The 20,618-nt window shown below is 47.2% G+C and overlaps 2 protein-coding genes across 10 annotated transcripts in view; one reads left to right on the forward strand and one right to left on the reverse strand.

Moving 5' to 3' along the window:
* Positions 1–20,618, forward strand: part of CYFIP2 (cytoplasmic FMR1 interacting protein 2) — a 57,255-nt gene that overhangs the window by 17,136 nt on the left and 19,501 nt on the right. For 8 of the 9 annotated variants that reach the window (XM_064458551.1, XM_064458556.1, XM_064458549.1 and 5 more), the window contains 14 exons: positions 2,260–2,351; positions 5,202–5,319; positions 6,197–6,316; positions 6,960–7,085; positions 8,061–8,227; positions 8,514–8,661; positions 8,977–9,130; positions 9,674–9,830; positions 10,563–10,659; positions 11,230–11,306; positions 12,282–12,390; positions 12,717–12,836; positions 13,521–13,720; positions 14,242–14,329. In XM_064458551.1, the coding sequence (XP_064314621.1) occupies positions 2,260–2,351; positions 5,202–5,319; positions 6,197–6,316; positions 6,960–7,085; positions 8,061–8,227; positions 8,514–8,661; positions 8,977–9,130; positions 9,674–9,830; positions 10,563–10,659; positions 11,230–11,306; positions 12,282–12,390; positions 12,717–12,836; positions 13,521–13,720; positions 14,242–14,329 (1,773 nt within the window). The remainder of the gene's footprint in view (positions 1–2,259; positions 2,352–5,201; positions 5,320–6,196; positions 6,317–6,959; positions 7,086–8,060; positions 8,228–8,513; positions 8,662–8,976; positions 9,131–9,673; positions 9,831–10,562; positions 10,660–11,229; positions 11,307–12,281; positions 12,391–12,716; positions 12,837–13,520; positions 13,721–14,241; positions 14,330–20,618) is intronic. The other variant, XM_064458557.1, reaches the window with a different exon arrangement.
* On the reverse strand, positions 15,119–16,910 carry FNDC9 (fibronectin type III domain containing 9). Its single transcript, XM_009512448.2, has 2 exons — positions 16,832–16,910; positions 15,119–15,835 (listed from the first exon to the last, which is right to left on the reverse strand). The coding sequence occupies exon 2, from the start codon at positions 15,820–15,822 to the stop codon at positions 15,160–15,162; it is 663 nt and encodes a 220-aa protein (XP_009510743.1). The 5' UTR covers positions 15,823–15,835; positions 16,832–16,910; the 3' UTR covers positions 15,119–15,159.

A 20,618-nucleotide genomic window follows, 5' to 3' on the forward strand; every position in this document is an offset into this window, starting at 1 on the left:
TGCAGCCTCCCTGTGCCCATGCACATGTGCAGCTGAGTCCAGCCCTGGGCTGGTCCACAGCTGGAGACCAGGCTGCATTGTCCTGGGGCCATTCAGCACAAGAAATGTTTGGGATAACCCTGTTGCTTCCCCTCAAAATCTAGTGTGTGTGCAAGCCGCCAGCCACCAGTAGCAGATGGAGTGGGGGGCTGAGACCCCGCACAGCACTGCCTGTGGCATTTGCAGGGGTAAATGACTCCTCCTTTCCATTGCTTCTGTGCACAGGCTGGGTCTAGGAGGCATCTCATGTTTGGGACAGGTCAGCTCTAGGAGGCATGGTGGGATCTGGCAACGGACAAATGTATGGGCAGCAAAGAACTACAGTATAGCAGGAGGACAGCAGAATAACTTCCCAGATGGAGCAATTAGTTTTCTTTTAGACCTACTGAGCTTGAGCAGTCCTCCTGAGATGGAAAGATTAGTTTTTGTTACTTACATTTGATCTACATCAGTGAAAATGAGAGGATGATGATTTCTTCCCCATCACTCTCTCAGCAGAGTGGCTTCTCCCTGCTGCTTTACCCAGATGGCTGCTGAGGAGTCCGAAAGACAGGGTCAGTGGTGGTGACAGGGTACAGGATGCCTCCCTGCTTACTGCCCCAACCTGCAGTTTATAGATGATACACTGGGTCTGTGCAAGGGGAGGGGATGGGTAAGCCCAGATAGCTGGTTTCATGAAAGGTTGATGTACCAGCTGCTGCATCCTCACCTGACTGAGTGGGGACCTATTTACCCCAATTAGCATCATCTCCTGGAGATAGCTCTGAGAGCTGGGCTCAAACTCCCACGTAGAGAACTACAGACAGACACCATAACCTCATGGATGGGGTGATAATGAGGTGGTTGAATACCGTCCTCACTGGGAGGTTTCTGAGGACTGCAGCTCCACAAAGGTGATTTATCATGCCATCCCTCGGCGTCTTCCAAGTTTTCCCTGGTTCAGCTTTGCTAATTCAACTGAATTTCAGTTTAAATCAAGCCCTCAGTGTAATCTGTAGAGTCTGGTCAGCTTGGTGCATTCAAACAGATTTGCTGTTCATTGCAAAGTGCTGTGGACCATCAGAGAATCAGGTAAAATATCTTCCATTGTGTGGAATAACTTCCCCTTCCCAGCTTTTTTGCCATTTGCACTTCTCCAACGTCTGCTGTGGTCTCACTTCATCAGTTAAGTACCAATCCAGACTATCAGATCTCAATAAGAAAAGGCCAACTACTCCTCGTACTACATCTGTTTATTACCTTCTGATTAAATTTCTAGTGGATTGACCAGGAATTTGAGTAGTGAAAATGAACTACCCCTTCATTTAAACCTTTTATGAAAGCACCACTGAGAATCCCTGATGACAGCATTGCACATCCTCCATACAAGCCAGCCTGAGAAGAGAAGCATGTGGTGATAGGACAGGGAATTTGTCACCGTCTTCCCTGAAATTTGGGGGAAGGCTTTTGTAGCTGGGTGAACTTGAAGCTTCATATTTTATTGAAGAGCTGTTGGTAGCTCCTGGGCTAATTTTGTTTGCAGCTGAAATCTTAGTGAAGCAGGGACCTGTCTGAGCTTGAGGTACGTTCAGAGCACTTTGAATTTATTTCCCATCCAAATCCTCCTGAGATGTAAAGGGTGAGCGAAGCCACATTACATTGCAGGCAGTCATTGCCTGTGTCATTTTGTTCGTGGAGAAGTTTTAAGACACATCACTGGCAGCCACAGTGCCAAAGTACAGTCTGAGTCCCTGGGGAAGGATGCCATGTCCCTAGCAGTGCAGGCAGCAAAGCGGCTCCGCTCTGAAGGGAGCTGCAGCAGCTTGCTGCCAAAATACCAACATGCTGCCTTTTCATCCCTCTGTTCTCTTGGAGGATTTTGGTGGGAGGCAATAAGCCCTGCTCAGGAATATGCTTCTCTCTTTTTGTTGTAAAAAGAGGCTTTTGTCTGGCCGGTTACAGCACTGAACCGTTCTGGCAGTAACCAGCCTGGTATCAGTGAGTGCAGGGCTCCAGGGCAATCGCAGGGGGTGGTTTTCCTTGCACAGAAAGCCTTGTGATTTTTGGTTGCGTCCTAGGTGTGAAATGACCCTGGGTCCAGGTTTGCACTTTGCTTTAAACAGCCTGACACTTTCCATAGCTTCAGAGACACAGGAAGCCATTTCGTACTCCCTTGTGTTGCGCTGGGGCCACGGGCTCTCTCTCCACCGTGTTTCAACCATCTTTTGTTTTCTTTTCCAGCAGCTGCAGGTGGTTCCTTTATTCGGCGATATGCAGATAGAACTGGCCAGATACATTAAGACCAGTGCTCACTATGAGGAGAACAAATCCAAGTGAGTGCCTGCCATAATGTCTCTTGGCTTCTGTGTGTGTCCCGAAAGCCATGGGAGCCGCAACTCTCCAGCGTGCGTGAGGTCTGTGCGCGGGTACCCGTGTGTGTCCCTGTGAGGTGTGAGTCCCGGCGTGCCAGCTCTGTGTGCACATGTGTACCGCCCTGTCCCTGCATGGGAAGACGTCCTCGCCGGCCCCTGAGTGTGTGCGTTCGCAGCCAGCTCTGGACCTACGTGTAACCATACTCCAGTGCGCAGGCAGGGGAGTGGGCATGCCTGCGTGTCTGCTCCGCTCACAAGGGCTGGGAGGGGGCTCGGTGGCCGGCAGCGAGGCAGGAGGAAGGAAAGGCAGCTGGCGTGTGGTTCGGGGCAGCCACTGAGTGCCTGGGAGGTGTGCGTGCCTGGAGGTGTGTGAGTGCGAGCGGCGTGTCCCTGCTCTGGAGAGATTTTAATCCACATTTTTCAGCCCAGGGACAAAATCCTCCAGAGCGTGAACACAGCAGTGGATCTCTCTTTGCAGTAGCCAGGGCGTCTCCTCTAGTTCAGGCAGGTTTCATGAAGAAGGGCAATGGGAATGAGGGTTGCACCGAAGGGTCAGATGCACTGGAAATGAATGAATATTGTGGGAAAAGGGCAGAAATTGAGTCTTTACAGCAGTGCTCAGGAGTGTAAAGCACTGCTTCCCGGCCTGGGTTCACAGGCAGTTTGCTGCTCCCATCAGATGGATTTGCAGACGTTGTTTCAGATCACACCAGACGTGTGCAAGGCCCCACTTGTCTTTGTAGCTTTGCACCGCGCTCAGTTATTGCTAGAAGAATCGGTGTTAGGTTTGGATATCCTCGGAGTGGTGTTTGCAACCACATGTAAGCAAAGCCTGTCTGAGCTGTGTCGGGCTGTAATCGCTGATCGCAGCCCGGCTTTCACCAGCAAGTGGCTATCCACCCGTGGGACTGTGTTGCATGGCAGTCAGATTTCTCTGGCGTCTGAGAAGCAGCCTGGTTGACCTGTGTGTTCAGCAGGACAGGAACTAACCTGTCGTCTCATCTCTCTGCTTCTGTTTGCTCGTCGCTTTCCACACCGGAGGGTCCAGCTTGTCTGCCTGCCACGTGGTTCACCCAGGAACGGCCCTCCCCTGCCCTCCTGAAGGCTGGTTGAAAAGTGCCAATTAATTTTTCATGAGAAATTTGAAAACAACGTGGCAAAATTTCCCGATCAAAAGGTTTCAATTAAAATTGAAGAATGGAAAAATATTTAAATTCTACGAAATAAAAATTTTAAAAATATTTTCAAAAACTCAATTTAAAAGGGAAAAATGAGCTAAAAATTTAGACCTTTTTATCCCAAATCATTCAGAAAGCACATTTCAACGAAACGTGTCAGCTGCATTCATTTTCTCATTTCAAAACTGAGGTAGCTCGTGCGCTGTCCACCTGTGCACCGTTTTAATGTCTGTCTTGAAATCTGTACCAGGTCTGTGTGCCGTACCTTACTAACCAATGTTTCTTCCTCACTCGCTTTCTCAGCAAATTATATGGGACTCCCAACGCTAACTCTGCCAAGGTGGTTCCATATGATCCCCATTTCTTACTAATATTGTTTTTGTGACTTTCTTTCCCTCCCTGTCTCCATAAAAGTGGAATTAATTGGTGTTTTTCCTGCATGGCACTTTGTTTCTGTGCTGTGGACTAGGTTGTGTGTGGCAGGGAGGGCTGGTGCAGCCCTGGCCATTCCTGCTAGCCTGCCGATTGTCTGGTGGGGAGCACAGGACATTGGAACGGGTAAGAGCTGAGCAGTGGGACTGTGGGAGGATGGATTTCACAAGGGATGACATGGCCCAGGACTTCCAGGACCTTCTACTACCACAAATATTGACAACAAGTGCTTTGCAGTTAACTGCAGGAATATGTCTTTATGTCTATGGCCATATCAGAGGCAGGTTTCTCACCTTCCTTTTGTATGGCAAATCTAGATTGGAGAAGATCTTAAGATCTATCTTAAGATAGAACAATTATTTAGGGGGAAAAAAGCAAGATCTGAACTTCTATGTTGTGATGGCAGAGTGGGACATGAGTCTCACTGACAGATGTTTGCTTGCACAAGGCATTTTGGTAGAGCCATGCCGGTTCTACGTCTGTGGCTAATACGGAATAGGGAAAAAGGAGACATGACTTCATACGACTGTGCCTTTGGAAGGGGAGTGCTGCCTTCTTTTAGGGCCCCATTACACTGTTACACGGTACATGTGGCTCAATGCAAATTAAAATTTCATTCATTCAATCATATTCTGCTTATCATTTATACACAGGGTTGTTCACTGAGCTGGTAGTGTGAGCCAGAACCAAAAATAGAGTAGAGGGATATTTCCTTGCTGGTCCCCTGGGGGGGTCTTTCCTTGCAGGAGAAGGCAGCATGACCCAGCCCTTTCAGACCTGGAGGGATGACCTCTAAGGGGATGATTACCCTTAGGTTTAGCAGAAAGGATGCAAACAATGCCAGGGCTCTGCTGTTTACCCTTCCCTGAAAGCTTGTCCAACGGTGGCCAGGGAAACAGCCACCTCTGCCCATGGGGGTAGGTGAGCCCAACATGGAGAGCAGCCTTCAGGGTGGATGAGCAGAGATGTTCAGGCTGAAAGGTGAGGCAAGCAACCCTGTCATGTTTTGTGAGATCACCTCTGAAAGACCTCACACACCCAGAGGACATGAGAGAGAAGACACGATCTGACATTTGCCCTGAAGATGGCATGTCTTGAGCGTGTTGAAGTGAAGAAGGCAGTTGAGCGCAAGGCTTTGTCCCTGGGGGTGTCTGAGTGGAGCCCCGTGCCCTGTCCTTGAAACCATTGCTTTTTTCCCCAGGTGGACATGCACTCAGAGCAGCATAAGTCCCCAGTACAACATCTGTGAGCAGATGGTCCAGATCCGAGATGACCACATCCGCTTCATCTCAGAGCTCGCTCGCTACAGCAACAGTGAGGTGAGCTGAGTGGATAGTCGCCGTAATCAGGCTCGTTAGACAGACAAGGCTGGGAGAGGACAAGTGTGGCAGGAGTATGGTCTGCCAAGGACATACGGTGAGGAGGAAAGGAGCAAAGTGGAACAAACCAGTTCCCAATCCAGCAATTAGAAAGCAATTTATGAAGGGTCCCTGCAGGTGCAAAACCATGTGCACTGGAATATCTACTGCAAAAGCTTCTGCTTTTTGGCCACAGTTTGGTTAAAATAAAAAGCAGAAAAAGAATTCTGCAACTAAGTGTTTATTGTCAGCCAGGTGGCAGAACACCCATGTCTTGCAAATAGGTCTTTTCTATTACACAGAGCTATTGGTCAAGGCTTTGAAGAAAGTTCACGAGGGCATCTCTGTTCCTTTCATTACTGAATGTCAGAGCCCTTTCTGATGTGATTGTGACTGGTTTTTGCAAATGCCTGATTGTCATTCATCACTGTTAGTTTAATGAATTGTTAGCATTCTCAGCCCTTTTTGGCATTTGTAAGTGCTTATTTGAACTTTAAATCAGTAAAGGACTCTCAAGGATTTCAGTAGTATTAGACCATCACAAAGGAATGGGAACGTGGAATGACAACAGTCGGTTATTTGCTCTGAGGTGACAGGTCAGACTCATTTTTCTGTAGGAAATAAATTGACTGCCTGGGTAAAAAGAGTCTTTCCAAATTATACGCCTTTTCCTGAGGGACAGTATATGCACTGCGCAGTTTTAGCTTGGTCATAAGGTCATGGGGAATTCATTTCAGCTGGGATTTGAGAGAGAGAGATCTGTGGCTGCTCTTTGGCTCAGTGAAGCCTCTGCAGCAAGTTGCTGGGTCTAGCCTTCACATGATGTGATGTTCTCCAGGTGGTCACTGGCTCAGGACTGGACAGCCAGAAATCAGATGAAGAGTACAGGGAGCTCTTTGATCTCGCTTTACGGGGACTGCAGCTGCTGTCCAAGTGGAGTGCCCACGTCATGGAAGTGGTGAGTGCATCCATGGAAGCAGTCAGTGTGTAACATCTTCCTCCTCCCAGGTGAGCGTGAATGTTTTAATGTGGCATGTAACAAAGGCTGTAGAAAGGTAAGCTTGCTTTCAGGCCACCTAACTTTAAGCCATTAACAAACATGCTAAGATCATGCAGCTAATCACCCTGAAGACCCTCTGTACCAAATGGAGAAAGAGAGCTTGATCATCTCATCCTGGACCTGAACTGCCCTTTGCAGGTGCTGGAGTGTCCCCACTGATGTTAGAGGGGGACTGGGTGACTGTTCTCCTAACCTGAACACTTTGGTTAAGTACAGAAAGCTGGTTGGGATGAGTCTGGGTCTTGAGCAACTAAAACTGTAACTCAAATGATGGTGGAAATTCATAATTTGGAAAATTTCAACCATACCTCAGCGCAAGTCCATGGATGGCAAAAACCCAATATGACTAGCAACCTCCCAGATAAACAGAAACAATAGTGATAATAAAGCCAGGAAGAAGCACAAATTCTCCTCCCAAAGGAATGTCAAACAACTGTAGTAATGTCTAGGGAGTGTTTTCCTGGCATAGGGCCCTCTTCAGTCTTTCCTGCCTGGCTTCTTACTCTTTGTAATGTTGACAGTGTCCCTTTCCATCTTACAGTACTCTTGGAAGCTGGTTCATCCCACAGATAAGTTCTGTAACAAGGATTGCCCAGGAACAGCAGAAGAGTATGAGAGAGCCACCCGGTACAACTACACCAGTGAAGAGAAGTTTGCCTTTGTGGAGGTTGGTGCAAACTGCACAAGAGTCGGAACCAGCCAGGGCTCGTTTCTTGTCCATGTTCCTCAGGCCAGGGGAAGAGGAGGGAAGGGCTTCTCACCTTGCTCAGGTTCCTCAGCAGGTTCCTCATCCCTGTGGCCCACAGGTGACCAGAATTAAGGGAAAATTATATTCTTAGGAGCTCCTACTGGGGTAGAAACACTGCACCAGTGCATGACTAGAGCAAATCTCCTCTTTTCCTGATCTTGCTCTTCTTATGCTGTGTTTGTGTGCTGGAGGAGGACAGTGACGAATCCCTATGCTGTATTAAGCCCTTCCTGACCTGACAAAAGGATTCAGGACTCCTGGAAAAAAAAAACTGTGTGGGCTTGCAGAGCAGCGTGATCTGGAGCAAGGTCAGGAGCTACATTCAGGCACTGTGCAAACACAGGATCCTCAGCCAGTCCCCAGGACCTGTCAACTCTCAGTCTGGCTGTCCATGGACAGTGAGAACAGTCCTCCGAGCCTGGCTGTGGGAGGCCCTCACACCTTTATCTTGCCTTACACAGTCCAAGGTGGTTTTAATACTTCCTTAATTTTTGTGGCTCACTCCCTCCTGGGAATTGTCAATGTTCTCTTGTACAAGGAAGATTGTGCCCTGGTGCAGAAGCACGTGTGTGCAAGCCATGCAGCTGCACCCACGTGTGGCGCATGTGCAGTTTTCTAGGATTGTGTGTTACTAAAGGTATCAAGAGATCAGGAGTGGAAACAGAGCCTGCCATGGGACAGGGGCCACATGCAAGAAACTGGTAGTGTAAATGGTCTCCTCAGCTTGTTGTGATCTGTAAAGCAGCTAACATTAAAAAAATTAGCCACCACATTACTGGACCCAAGTTACTTGAGTAGAATTTATTTAGTCCCAAATTCTCTTAATGTTGGATTTATGGACCTCTCCATACAATGGAAAAATAGAAAATACATCTGGTTTTAATTTTTCTTCAGGTAATTGCCATGATCAAAGGTCTGCAAGTGCTGATGGGCCGGATGGAGAGTGTCTTTAACCAAGCCATCCGCAACACTATATATGCAGCCCTGCAGGACTTTGCCCAGGTGACCCTGCGAGAGCCGCTCAGACAGGCAGTCAGGAAGAAGAAGAACGTCCTGATCAGGTCGGTCTGTCCTTCTTGAATGTAATGCAAAGTCCATGTATTTCTTTGTGTAACACATTTGTACTATATAAGCACATGGGCCTGCATATACCTCATGGTATACAACCAGCCAACATACCTTGGCCAGCAACTCTTTCCAAGGTAGCTTTTGGGCATGACTCCCCCAATAACAACAGTGTGTCCCCACCTCAGATACTTCTCCTCCTATATGTGCACAGCAGTGAATATTTTCATCTTGAAGTAGAATCAAGCTTAAGCACTACTTTCCCTCTCCCACCCACTCCAGTGTCCTTCAGGCAATTCGGAAGACAATCTGTGACTGGGAGGGAGGTCGAGAGCCTCCAAATGATCCTTGCCTGAGAGGTGAGAAGGATCCTAAAGGTGGATTTGATATTAAAGTCCCACGACGAGCAGTAGGACCATCAAGTACACAGGTATGTGAATGTTCATCTCCTATGTAGGGAATTAATGGTCTTACAGCCATGTAGGAGTCTCCGATCCAGTGCATTAGCAGCTGTTTCTGTGGTCTCTTCTACAAAGTCTTCACACTGTTGTGTGTTAAATGTTGTTTTGGTGCCTACTTTGTTGTAGAGTTCCCAAAGCCTCCGTTTTTAGGGGTGTAGGGCTTATGGGTGCAGAGAGTAGTAGCCACCTGGGATAAGTGTTATTTTTTTGTTGCAGAGCACCATGGCTGTGTGTGGTGGTGTCTCAATGGAGTGTTATAACTGCATGTCAACTTTCTTCCAAAGCTTTACATGGTGCGGACCATGCTGGAGTCCCTCATAGCAGACAAGAGTGGCTCAAAGAAGACTTTGAGGAGCAGCTTGGATGGGCCAATAGTCTTGGCCATTGAGGAGTTCCACAAGCAGTCCTTCTTCTTCACCCATCTTCTCAACATCAGTGGTGAGTTTATGGCAGGGGGAGCCTTGAATCCAACTCTTGCATGCTCAGAAAGGCAAAGGTAGATCAGCTTTGCTCCTCACTGACCTGTGCAGAAGATTTTCTTTAATTTTTCCTAAATGCCCTACTTCTGCCTGATTCGGGCCTGTTTTAGGTACTAATCATTATGTGAACAGGAATGAGTCAGAAATAGCAAATAGCCACAAGTGTTGTTTTAGTTTCTAGAACTGGAGTTTTCTTGCTGTCTTAGACAAACTTATGAGCCACTCGGCAGAGAAGAAATCTTCCAGAGTAAATATGAGCCATTGAAATGTTCTCCCTGGAGCCTAGAGCAAAAAGAAAAAATCCCTTCTTTCTTCTCCCATTACAGAGTGCTCAGACAGCATGGGCACGGTCTGTGTTTAAAAAAAAAAAAAGACATCCCAGAAAAATGTTCCCCACCCAAAACCAGTCCAATATGAGGCTGCAGCAGCTGCCCCTCTCTGCTGTGCCCATGGGGGTAACATTAGGTGCCCTCCCACTGGGGGAATCTTCTCTGTGTTTCAGAAGCACTGCAGCAGTGCTGCGACCTGTCCCAGCTCTGGTTTCGGGAGTTCTTCCTGGAGCTGACCATGGGCCGCCGCATCCAGTTCCCCATCGAAATGTCCATGCCCTGGATCCTCACAGACCATATTCTGGAAACCAAAGAACCCTCCATGATGGAGTAAGAGCCAATGGGCTGTGGTGGGACTGTGCATGCGCTGGGGCTTGGGGTTTTCTTGTGTGGTGATGAACAGTCTTTTTGACATGGGAGGGAAATAGATGTTTCTTGACTTGCTATCACATGAATGTGTACTGTATGAATACCTTGTTAGCAGATCCACACGGGCAGCTTCCTGGCACTGGCACTCACTTGTATGTCATAAACCAGCAGCTGGCAGCTGCTCTATTCAGATGTGGGCACAACTTGGTGGTACCATCATCTGCATGCAGCAGTCTGACAGCATGTGCAACCAAAGGGATGTGGGCCCTGGCTAAGGCACCTAAACACTCTTTCTTTTATATACATGATAAATGATGAGAAGAATTGCTGTTTAGCAAGTGTAATTATGTTTATAATAACTTCCTCATTAGGAGAACTTTGTTTTCCACATTACAGCCATTGTCAGGGCACTTTGTGGAGTGAGGACGGCATGAAAGCTTTTTTAAGGGCAAAGAAGGAGCAAGTGTTGATTGAACAAGTCAGAGTTAGCTCAAATCCAGATGTGTTCTAGCTGCTTCCAGCAACTCTGACATAGGGAGCAAGAGGGAGGATTTGAGAGGCTGAAGCGAGTGGAGATGATAGGAGTGAAGTCAGAGAAAAACCATTTTTTGCACCAAACCAGGCACAGACACTAGCTGCCATTTATGCTGCTCCAAAGTTAATTTAAGACATGATCTGTCTTCTTGCCCTCAGGTATGTACTGTACCCCTTGGACCTCTATAATGACAGCGCATACTATGCCTTGACCAAGTTCAAAAAGCAGTTCCTATATGATGAAATTGAAGCTGAAGTAAGTTCTCTTCATCTTTATTGTATGGAAAGAGCTCAGTGGGGTCACATTGCCCTGTTTGACAGCCCTGCCCAGCAGTTCAGCGAATTCATTACAGGAATCTCCTGAAAAAAATACCCCATCAGGCTGAGAAGTTTTCAGAAGATCAGAATTTCCAGAGAGCTTTCAGACTGCTGATTAAGGGCTTCAGCTCAGCTTTACCCATGGGGAACAGTCAAAGCCAAATGCTGTAAAACACTGGGGGCATGGAGGAGGCTGTCTGATGGGCAGGGGGTTGGGAGACATCAGAGGAAAATGAGAAACTGGAGATCCCTGGGACAAAAGGATGATTGGGGATGGGGGACTGGGACCTGTAAGAACCTACAGAAACCGTAAGAGCACAATGTATCTGCAATTTTCTGCTTACCTTTAGCACATGAGAACTGCAATGTGTTTTTTTTTGATAGTGTGATATGCATGTATGTATTAAATTAGAGCTCTGTATGGTGTTGTATTGATCTTGCATGTGTAGGAAGGAGCTACCCTGTGTTGGTGACACCCTCACGATGTCTTGTTTTTTTTCTGCCCCAGGTGAATTTGTGCTTTGATCAATTTGTGTACAAGCTGGCAGATCAGATCTTTGCCTATTATAAAGCAATGGCTGGCAGGTAGGAGAACCTGACTGCTGCTGCTGAGTGATGATATTGCTGCATCCAAATTGCTGTTAACCAAAAGGTTTCCCTCAGGGAGTAGCCACCATGGGTAGACATAACAAAATAGATCATCCCTGTCCCACAGAGCTGGCTGTCCATGTCAGACCAGTGTAGGTGAGGAAAATAAATTAATGGTGGCAAGGAGACATGGTTAAAAGTGAACAAATAATAATTGGCATCCTAAGTAGCCGTCTGAGTACAATTTGTGAGAGCAGCAGAAGCAACTCGAGCCTACTGAAGACATATCCTTGCTTGACTTCTGTTTGTGTACCAGGCAGATGAGGAGTGGAAGCTTCCCATCTCTAAGAAACAGGAACAGTGCACTTGTCCTCACCCTAGTAAAGTAGCAGGACTTGTAAAGCCCAGAAGGGTACTTAGTATCTTAGGTCACACATCAGGCCAGCAGACTGTAGGACTTCTGCAGAGTCGTTTGCCCTTGTGGGGAGATAGGCTGTTTGTGACATTTCCTTCTAATCATTTAAAGAACATGGGTGAACTCTACTGAGTCATCCTCTCATGTCACCAAAGGTGAACGAAGTCCTCAGTGTAACTGTGCAAGGAGTTTTGTCTCTAGATCACATTTGGCCTTAGAGAAGGAGAGCAATCACCATCACCAACCAAATGTTCCCACAGCAGATCTTCAAGGAGGGAGCACATAAGTACCTGGCACTGGAGATATCTTTCAGCACCATCTTTTGTCTTTTTGAATGATTTAGCCATAAAAGCCAAGAGTGAGGGATAACAGCATGGAAGTCCCCAGATAACAACCGCTGCTCTGTGATTTAGTGGTATAAGCTGAGTTATTAGCGTATAGAAATTTCTTGGCATTCAGAGCAAGATGAAAAGAAGGATGAAAACAACTCTGGAAAAGATCCAGACAGAAGCTGATAGTGTATGTTTTGTTTTTCCTGACACTTCTTTTTTTTTCAGTGTTTTACTGGACAAACGTTTCCGGGCTGAATGTAAAAATTATGGGGTGATTATTCCATACCCACCATCCAACCGCTACGAAACACTGCTCAAGCAGAGGCATGTCCAGGTACAGCACAAGCAGTAGACTCCAGTACTCATAGCTCTTGGTCTATTATCCTTTTGTTCATGGGTGGCATCCTAGTGCTGAGCTCCATTGAGGTCGATGCTGGAATGAGAAGGGTTGAACCTATTTCTGACACAGCACACTCATGCACACCCACATTTCCTCCCTCCCTCTTAAGTAATAGTAAACTCAGCTGAGGCGTTTGCATCACCACTCTCACATTTAGGCAGATTTGGATGTTTGTTTTTAATTTGTGTCTGTTAAAAAAAAATAAAGTACCTTTTCCCCATCTGTATGTAACACACAAATATCTTCTCTTCTTTCCCCAGTTGCTGGGTAGATCAATTGACCTGAACAGGCTCATTACCCAGCGTATTTCAGCCGCGATGTACAAATCATTAGACCAGGCCATTAGCCGCTTTGAGAGTGAGGACCTGACATCCATAGTGGTAAGAACTGCCATTGACTGAGAGTATGAATAGAGAGAATAATACACTGCCATGGATACACAGTCAACTGTCTTCTGCTTCAAGTCCCACCCACAGTAGGTTTCAGCCAGCCATGTATCCTCCTTTATGCTGCTGAGTCTCTACTATTTCTACTTATGCATCTTTAATTGCATTATTCTTGGACTATTAAGTATCTGTGTAAATCACAAGGTGACAGTCAGCAGTTAGATTTTGCAGAGGTCACGTAAGACAGTCTTGTGATCTGGGAGAAGGAAATCTCGACTTTTAATTCCCCCTGTTGGATGAAGGTGGCTGAGACACCGTTTGTGCATGTAGAGGATTTGCTGCCTTTGATACATTACAGGAGCATCAGAGTCAAGTAGTGTAAAATTACCAGTTCCCACCTTTGAAGGATTCTGATGTGAAAGCCAGACAGTGCTCAGTGGGGAACAAATTAGTTTTGCTTCCTGCAGGTTTAGGAGATACTGGACCAGGACCCCTTGAGCAGAGGTGCAGTTGGCCTCAGCCACTGAATTAAATTGATATCTTCAGCATTTGCTACATCCACACCTGGAAAGTTCTGTGTGGGTGTGGATATAAAATCATTCCCTCGGCAATTAAATCAGCTCTTTCTGTTGTCATCTTGGTAATATGTTGCATTTGCTGCTGCATTATGTGCTGCAGGAGCTGGAGTGGCTCTTGGAAATAAATCGCCTGACTCACAGGTTGCTGTGCAAGCACATGACTTTGGACAGCTTTGATGCCATGTTTCGGGAGGCCAACCACAACGTCTCCGCACCCTATGGGCGCATCACCCTCCATGTCTTCTGGGAGCTCAACTTTGACTTTCTACCCAACTACTGCTACAATGGATCCACTAACAGGTGAGGAGAAAAAGCAAGGCAGGGGGCACCTGGAGGCCCTGATTTTCTTTCCAAAATGTCAAACCTGCTACATAAAAATCACACGCATTGCGGTGAGGTTTGCATTCCCTGTAGGATGCAACAGTTAGAGTTAAAATGGAGTTAAAGCCTACCAGGTCCCCATGGCCATGAAAATGTTAGTAACAAATTCAAGCAACAGAGTTGGACAGTGATTGCAAGCAACTGAGCTAGTTTGGTTTAGAGGGTTGGTTTACTGAGCAACAGAGCTGTGGTAGCTGCTCATACATGAGTTTCTTGCCTGTCCCAAATGAGAAGAAACACCATCTTTGGTAGGTTAAACTGGCAGGGTTTGCACCACCAATAGATTGGGGCAGGAGTTTGCATTCTAGTTCTTGTAGCTCAGGTGATAAATTGCTAATTAGTCTGCAACAGCAGTTCATCCCAGATCGTGCCATATCGGCACTCAGCAGAACTAGCCGGGCTCTGACCGCTTTCCTCCCCGTCTCCCGTGCTTGCCACAGGTTTGTGAGGACAGCAATCCCGTTCACGCAGGAGCCCCAGCGGGACAAGCCAGCCAATGTTCAGCCGTATTACCTCTATGGATCCAAGGTCAGTAAATGAGCCACAACAGCCAGAAGGGGTGGATGTTGGAGTTATTTATTTAGGAAGAAAGAAATGCAAGAACTAGTTCGTTAACAGAATGGCGGGTGCAAATGTGCAGGGTCATGTTGCCATGTGAAACCAAAAAGCCATGCAAGAAGCAGATTCAGTGTGCTTTTGCTATTGCTTTCCCATATTCTTCTCCATAACATGCCTATGTTAGGGGATGCTGAGACTGATCTGTGCTTGGTGTTGGCACTGAGACCAAGTCACATCCACCTAAATGCACAGAGCAAGTTGGAGCTCCAAGGCAGTGGTCCTCCCCAGGAAAGGTACCACTTCAGGCATCCCATTTGTAGTTCAAAATAGGGATTACTAAAATATTTGTGAGTGCAAATACAGACTACTTAATACTGACAAAAGCTCTTTTGTCAGGCTGTGATGACTGTTTATACAGGCATTATGAGGGCTTGGGGTGTGATGCTAGTGGAGGATCACTCAAGTGTGAAACTACTTGAGTGGAGTTAATTTCTTGTACATGTTGATTGATGACTCTGAAATGAACATACAGCACTGATGCAGATTAGCTAATGACACTACAGTCAGCTAAGCCTGGCTGTTCCCAGAGAGCTGACTTGGTTTCTTTTTAAAAAACCCTCAGCAAATGACAATATTTTTGTCACTTGACAAAAATCTTTCTACTTGCAACTGATGTCCCCACCTCATGATCTACCCTGGGACAAACAGGCCCCGTGGACACACAGACAGTCCTGTTGGCAAGAGCTGGGAAAGAGCAGCATGAACCAAACCTCTAAGCAGGGTCTGCCTTGATTTTGCTCTCATTGAAGGCCATGCTGTGGCAAGATGGCCCTTTTATCGTCGCTGTTTTTATAGGAAAAAAAGCGGTGGGGGGAGCTATATGGACTCTCTCTCATGAAACTGGAGCTCCTCATTAGCACAGTGGTCATGGGGACTTCCAGAAGCTCCTCTCTCAGTCCATCGTTCAGTGGACCCTCCGGTGAGCTGCTGTCTTCGCCCACTTCTTCAGGGCTGGCGTCAGGACGCTTCAGCCTCGCAGCCCGGTGGCACTGTGCAGACCAGAACTGCAGGCAGCCGTAGGCCAGGAGAGCAATGAAGCAGAGGAGCAGCAGGCTGCTCACCATCCATATGGAGGTAGTAGGTTCGTGCTTAGAGCCACCGAAAACTAGAGGGGTTTTGTCCAGAGTGTGGAATGTGGTGCAGTGGTTGCTGGAGGGGTAAGAGTTCTTGCACGTGATGCAGAGGACGTAGATGGTGGATGGCGTGAGTCGGTGCAGAACGAGGGAGCTGAGGGGGTGAGGAACTCGCTCCTCACGGTGGAAGTTTTGGCGTAAATAGCCGGCAAAGACGCTGTTCCAGTTGGGGCGGTACATGACGTGGTAGTAGTTCTCTGGACAGGGGTTGTCCATGGCCCAGGAGATGGTGGCACTGGTGTAAGTGATGTTGTGCACTTCGATGTTCATTGTGCCCCTGTAACTAGATGCAGGGAGAGGTTGAGTTTCCCAATTCATGTACAGGCTCAAAGTGAAGTCTTTCCACCGGCTTTACTGGCCCCTTAGATTAGACTCAGGACTATGTCTGGCTAGCGTAGATTACATGCTAGGTCTTAGATGGCTAAAACTACAGAAGATGAATGCTGCTGATGCCCAGACTACTGCATCACCCTGCTTCATGACCAAAAACACCAACTGAGACATAGGGTGCACTTTATGCTTTGGTTAGACTTTTTTAAAAATCACTTCTTTTTGACTGGTTGTCTGTATAGGAACCTTTTTTAGCTTTTTTTGTTTCCCATGGAATAGAAAGGATACTGCAAGTGTGATTAACATTAACTGATCATTAAGCTAGCTCCAGCTTGCCTTGCAGAGCTTCCAACAGATACTGTGATTTTACACAACTTTTTAAATGCTATTTAAACACTATTAAAAAGATGTATAATGATGAATTTACTGGTTTAAGCTGTTGAGGCATTTTCTGTACCTAACTTGTTGCTTAATAGAGTATAAACTCTTTCCGTTCCTACAGCATCTCACACTGTAACATCAGGATCTTAAACAAGAAATCTGAAGGCCAGTGAAATGTAAAATCAATGCCTTTAAGGAAGTACAAATATATGAATAATAAGTACAAAGCTCTCCCCCAGATAAAAGACACTGACCTCTAACAAACTACTGTTCAACAACAGCCACAAATCACTTAGGTACATCAGTCCTTTAGATGCCCAAAGTGCTCTCTGAGCCTTGTGGCAGCGTTCTCTCTCCCAGCCGCCCGAGTGCTCTGAGCAGGAGCTGCATGCGATAGACCTGGTTTCTTTTTTTCTTTCTTCCTCCCTTTTTGAATTTAACTAACTTCCCTTTACTTCACTCAAGCAGCAGCTCATCCTAACGACTGCTTTAACCATTCCTACATGAAAAGCCAAACAGCACTCGCACCCATTGCTGAGCCCTCCCAGAGCCATGGGCAGCCACTTACCTCCCCGGGCAGGTCTGCGGCAGCCTGTCGGTGCTGGTGAGCAGCGTGGCCACGGGCGGGCAGTGCCTTCCCCTCTTCCCACCGCTTGCCTCCCTCCTGCCTCTGCTAAATCCCTTCCCTGCACGCTGCCTTGTATTATACCCGTCTGGGGCTCCGTCATCTCTCACCATAGCAACCAATAGGAAAGCATGGGCAGGCATCTTCGAGTGATTTGGGAATGATATCCCTAAAAGCTATTTGCCTGGGAGAAGTACGTGTCTCTGAGGTGGAAAAAACGAGCCAGGTAGTTTTGTTTCCTGGCTTGTTTGGCTTGGTCGGGGTTTTCTTTGTTTCCCCTGCCCACAGTGCCCCAGCAAGACCATCACTGCACACCAGCAGGGTCTGGGGTTAGAGACACGTTGGCACATGGTATGAAATCTGGGATCCTGGCCTGCAGTACACATTGAGAGTTTAGCACTCAGGGGCTTTGTCTTTAATTCTGTGATTTCTTGCACATTTAAACTACTGATTTAAGCCAAAGCCAGTGAGTAGTAGATTTTCCTCCCTGGTGCTGCAGCAATGTCCATTAGCTTTTTAATATTTTCTGAGCTGTGTGGTGGGATTAGGAGCTGGGTTTTCAAAGACCTCGACCTCCTGCTGAACTCCTATGGGATTAAGACAGGCAGTTCTTTGAATGCCTCTGCCTTATAGACGCCTCGGGGGTGTCCCCTGCCAGTCTGGCAAGGGGCAGGAGGGAGAGGCAAAGCCAGTGCCAGCAGTGTTTGGGGGAGCAGCCCGCGTCTGTGGCCAGGAGAGGACAGACATGGCACTGGGGACAGATGTGGCACTGGGCCTGGTAAGGACAGGCTCTGAACAAGTGACTCACTGCTCTCTGAAGCCAAAATGTGTTTGAGAGGAACTTTCCCAGAAGAAATGTTGGTTCTGGGCCTGGAGTCACTCATACCATGCCATCCCTAGAAAGGTGCTTGCAATGTTTTGAAGCTCTAAATATCAACAGTGATGAGATGATGCAAACGGCATGATGAAGGGCTATTACAAGCCTGGGGAGTGTATGTGTGTTGTGGTTTAACTTGGCAAGCAGCTAAATGCCCCACAGCCATTCGCTCACTCCATCCCCACAGTGGAATGGGGGAGAGAACCGGGTGGGAAAAAAAATTCATAGGTTGAGATAAAGACAGTTTAAAAGGACAGAAAAGGGACGACAATAATAATAATAATAATAATAATAATAATAATAATAGTAAAAGAATATACAAAGTGATGCACAGTGCAGTTGCTCACCATGCACTGACCATGCCCAGCCAGTCCCCGAGCAGCGGTGCCGCCCCCCACCAGCTCCCCCAGTTTATACCCTGAGCACGATGTCATATGGTGTGGAATATCCCTTTGGCCAGCTGGGGTCAGCTGTACCGTCTGTGTCCCCTCCCAGCTTCTCCCTGGCAGGGCATGAGAAGCTGAAAAGTCCTTGAGTAGTGTAAGCACTACTTAGCAACAACTAAAATATCAGGGTGTTAGCAACATTATTCTCATACTAAATCCAAAACGCAGCTCTGTACCAGCTACTAGGAAGAAAATTAACTCTACCCCAGCTGAAACCAGGCCAGTGTGACCCTTGCTTTTGATTTATGTTTTGAAGTCCTGGATGTTTTAGTTCTGTCTTCCAAGATCTGTATTCCCTTTTGTCTTTGTGAGTGAGCTGCAGCTGCCAGCGACCTGAAAACTGGGAGCAGAGATGAAAATAATTATGGGTAGGGGTGCAAATGAAAGTGCTCCCAGGTGGCTTCCTGCCATTTACATGGCTCGGTCCTGCTTACAAGAGCAGGGGGATAGAGAGCTCTTAGCTGGTCCCATGCTGTGAATAAAGTACATCCTTGCCTGCAGGGAGAGAGCTGAGGATACAAATCCGTGCTTCAGAAAGGCAGATTACAGAGGTGGTAACGTTTTCATCAGAGAACTGCTTTCTTATGGCATTCGGGTTGTTGAGTTCATCAGTGTTCGCAGTTGCTTTGAAATTAAATTTCAGTTGTTCACAAATAAGATGTGTTAGCAGGAAGAGAGGAAACTGAGGAAAATGGGAACAGCTGGATTAGGCCAGCAAAGGGTCCTGCTGACCTTTCTCCACGCAGTGATCAATCCCACTAGCTCAAAGGAAACTGCAGCAAAGCTTTCAGTGGTGTTGGTATTACCTGCTCCCCAAATCAAGTTTGCACCAGTTTATGCTGGTGATGAGCTTGAAATTCTCATTTCCCAGGATGAGAAGATCCAAAACCATGCCAGTGCCAGGACTGCTCCAGCACTGGTGTTCCCCATACCTGCAGGTGGACCCAGTTGTGGCCCTGCCTGGGACCGATTGCTCCTCACCATAGGATGCAAACCACAGGCGTGCTCGAGTGGCCAGCAGAGACTGAGCCATTTTCTGCCATTCAGCCACTTACAAAACGCAGCAGGTTGCCAAGTCTCCTACACAGAAGCTGCAAAATTACCAGGAACGCACTACTTACTGCTCATTAACGACTTCTTAGCTCTGCAAATGCTTTAGACTGGGCTTCATTTATGTATTTTCATGAGTGCTTCTGTTTTTCTTGGCACTGCCAGACCCAGGGTCATGCCAGACTCGTTGGAAATCCCTGGTTCTCTCCCCTTGTTGGATTTGCTCCCTCCCCAGTTTTTTAATGAGCGTGCAGGCAGATGTAACCTGAAGGACAGTGCATGCTGCCGGTGCTTGCAAAAATAGTTACAGTGTGCAAAGAGGATGGAGCCGCTCTATTTTCTGCTGCCGTGGCAGCAGCAGCACAAAGGCGTTAAGGAGGTGTGGTTGCTGCAGGTGGTGTTGGCAGCAGAGGCTGCTGATCCCGTCCAACGACTGCGTGGGCTGTGCTACCTGGCCTGCCACGGCCATCGGCTTGTAAATAATAGCAGTGTAAACAGTCACCGAAAATCAGTAGTCAGTATAGCGAGGCATTATGCTGTGACACAGAATATATACTGACACAGCCTCTATAAACAGAATGTAAATGGGCACAGTCTCGATACAGTATATAAACATGCCTGCTGTGTTGTACATGACCTGTCCGCCCTAGCTAGGGAATATGTGGTTTTTTTGCATGAAAGTCTTAGCAACTGGCTGATAGCAGCTGAATATGGTAAAAGCTTTAGAGGGAGAGTGAAGGTTGCTTATAGCAGGGGAAGGAACCAGGCCATATTCAGGCTGTTTAACTTAGAGACCTTCTTCTGACTCTTTTAGAGACCCTTCTCTGACAATTCTGGTCAGAATTGTTTTTCACATTCTTAGACACCATCTCAGCTGTCACACTGAAGTTAGGTTGGCTGGGATCCTGGAATAGTCTTGGCCTGTGTGCAAGTCCTTTTTGTTTCTAAGTATATTCCTCTTTCATTAGCTCTTCAGTTTTCCAAGGACGTTCTGACATAGGCAGTATTATCTGTCTATTATCTCTCTCTGAACTGTTTTATCAGATAAAACCCTCCCTGCCTTCCCTCAGGTGTGCTCAGACGGGTCTGTGTGATGGCCAATAAGAAGCTCAAAGACATGGAAATAACTGGGTTTTGGTTTGCTTCATTTGCTGCTGAATCAGCTCCGGAGCATCCCTAGTAACCTCAAGAGCTCCCAAAGCAACGTGGGGGCCTTCCCCACACCCTCCCAAGTATGGATGGCTGCCCCTGAGACCTTGGTGCATGGTGGGACGCCTGGGCTCGGTGGGACACCAGGAACTCTGCCCTGCGCTGCAAATCCCAGCCTGCCTGCACTCCCAACCTCCCAGCCACAAAA

Source organism: Phalacrocorax carbo, chromosome 8 (genome assembly GCF_963921805.1).
Source record: "Phalacrocorax carbo chromosome 8, bPhaCar2.1, whole genome shotgun sequence".
Classification (NCBI taxonomy): domain Eukaryota; kingdom Metazoa; phylum Chordata; class Aves; order Suliformes; family Phalacrocoracidae; genus Phalacrocorax; species Phalacrocorax carbo.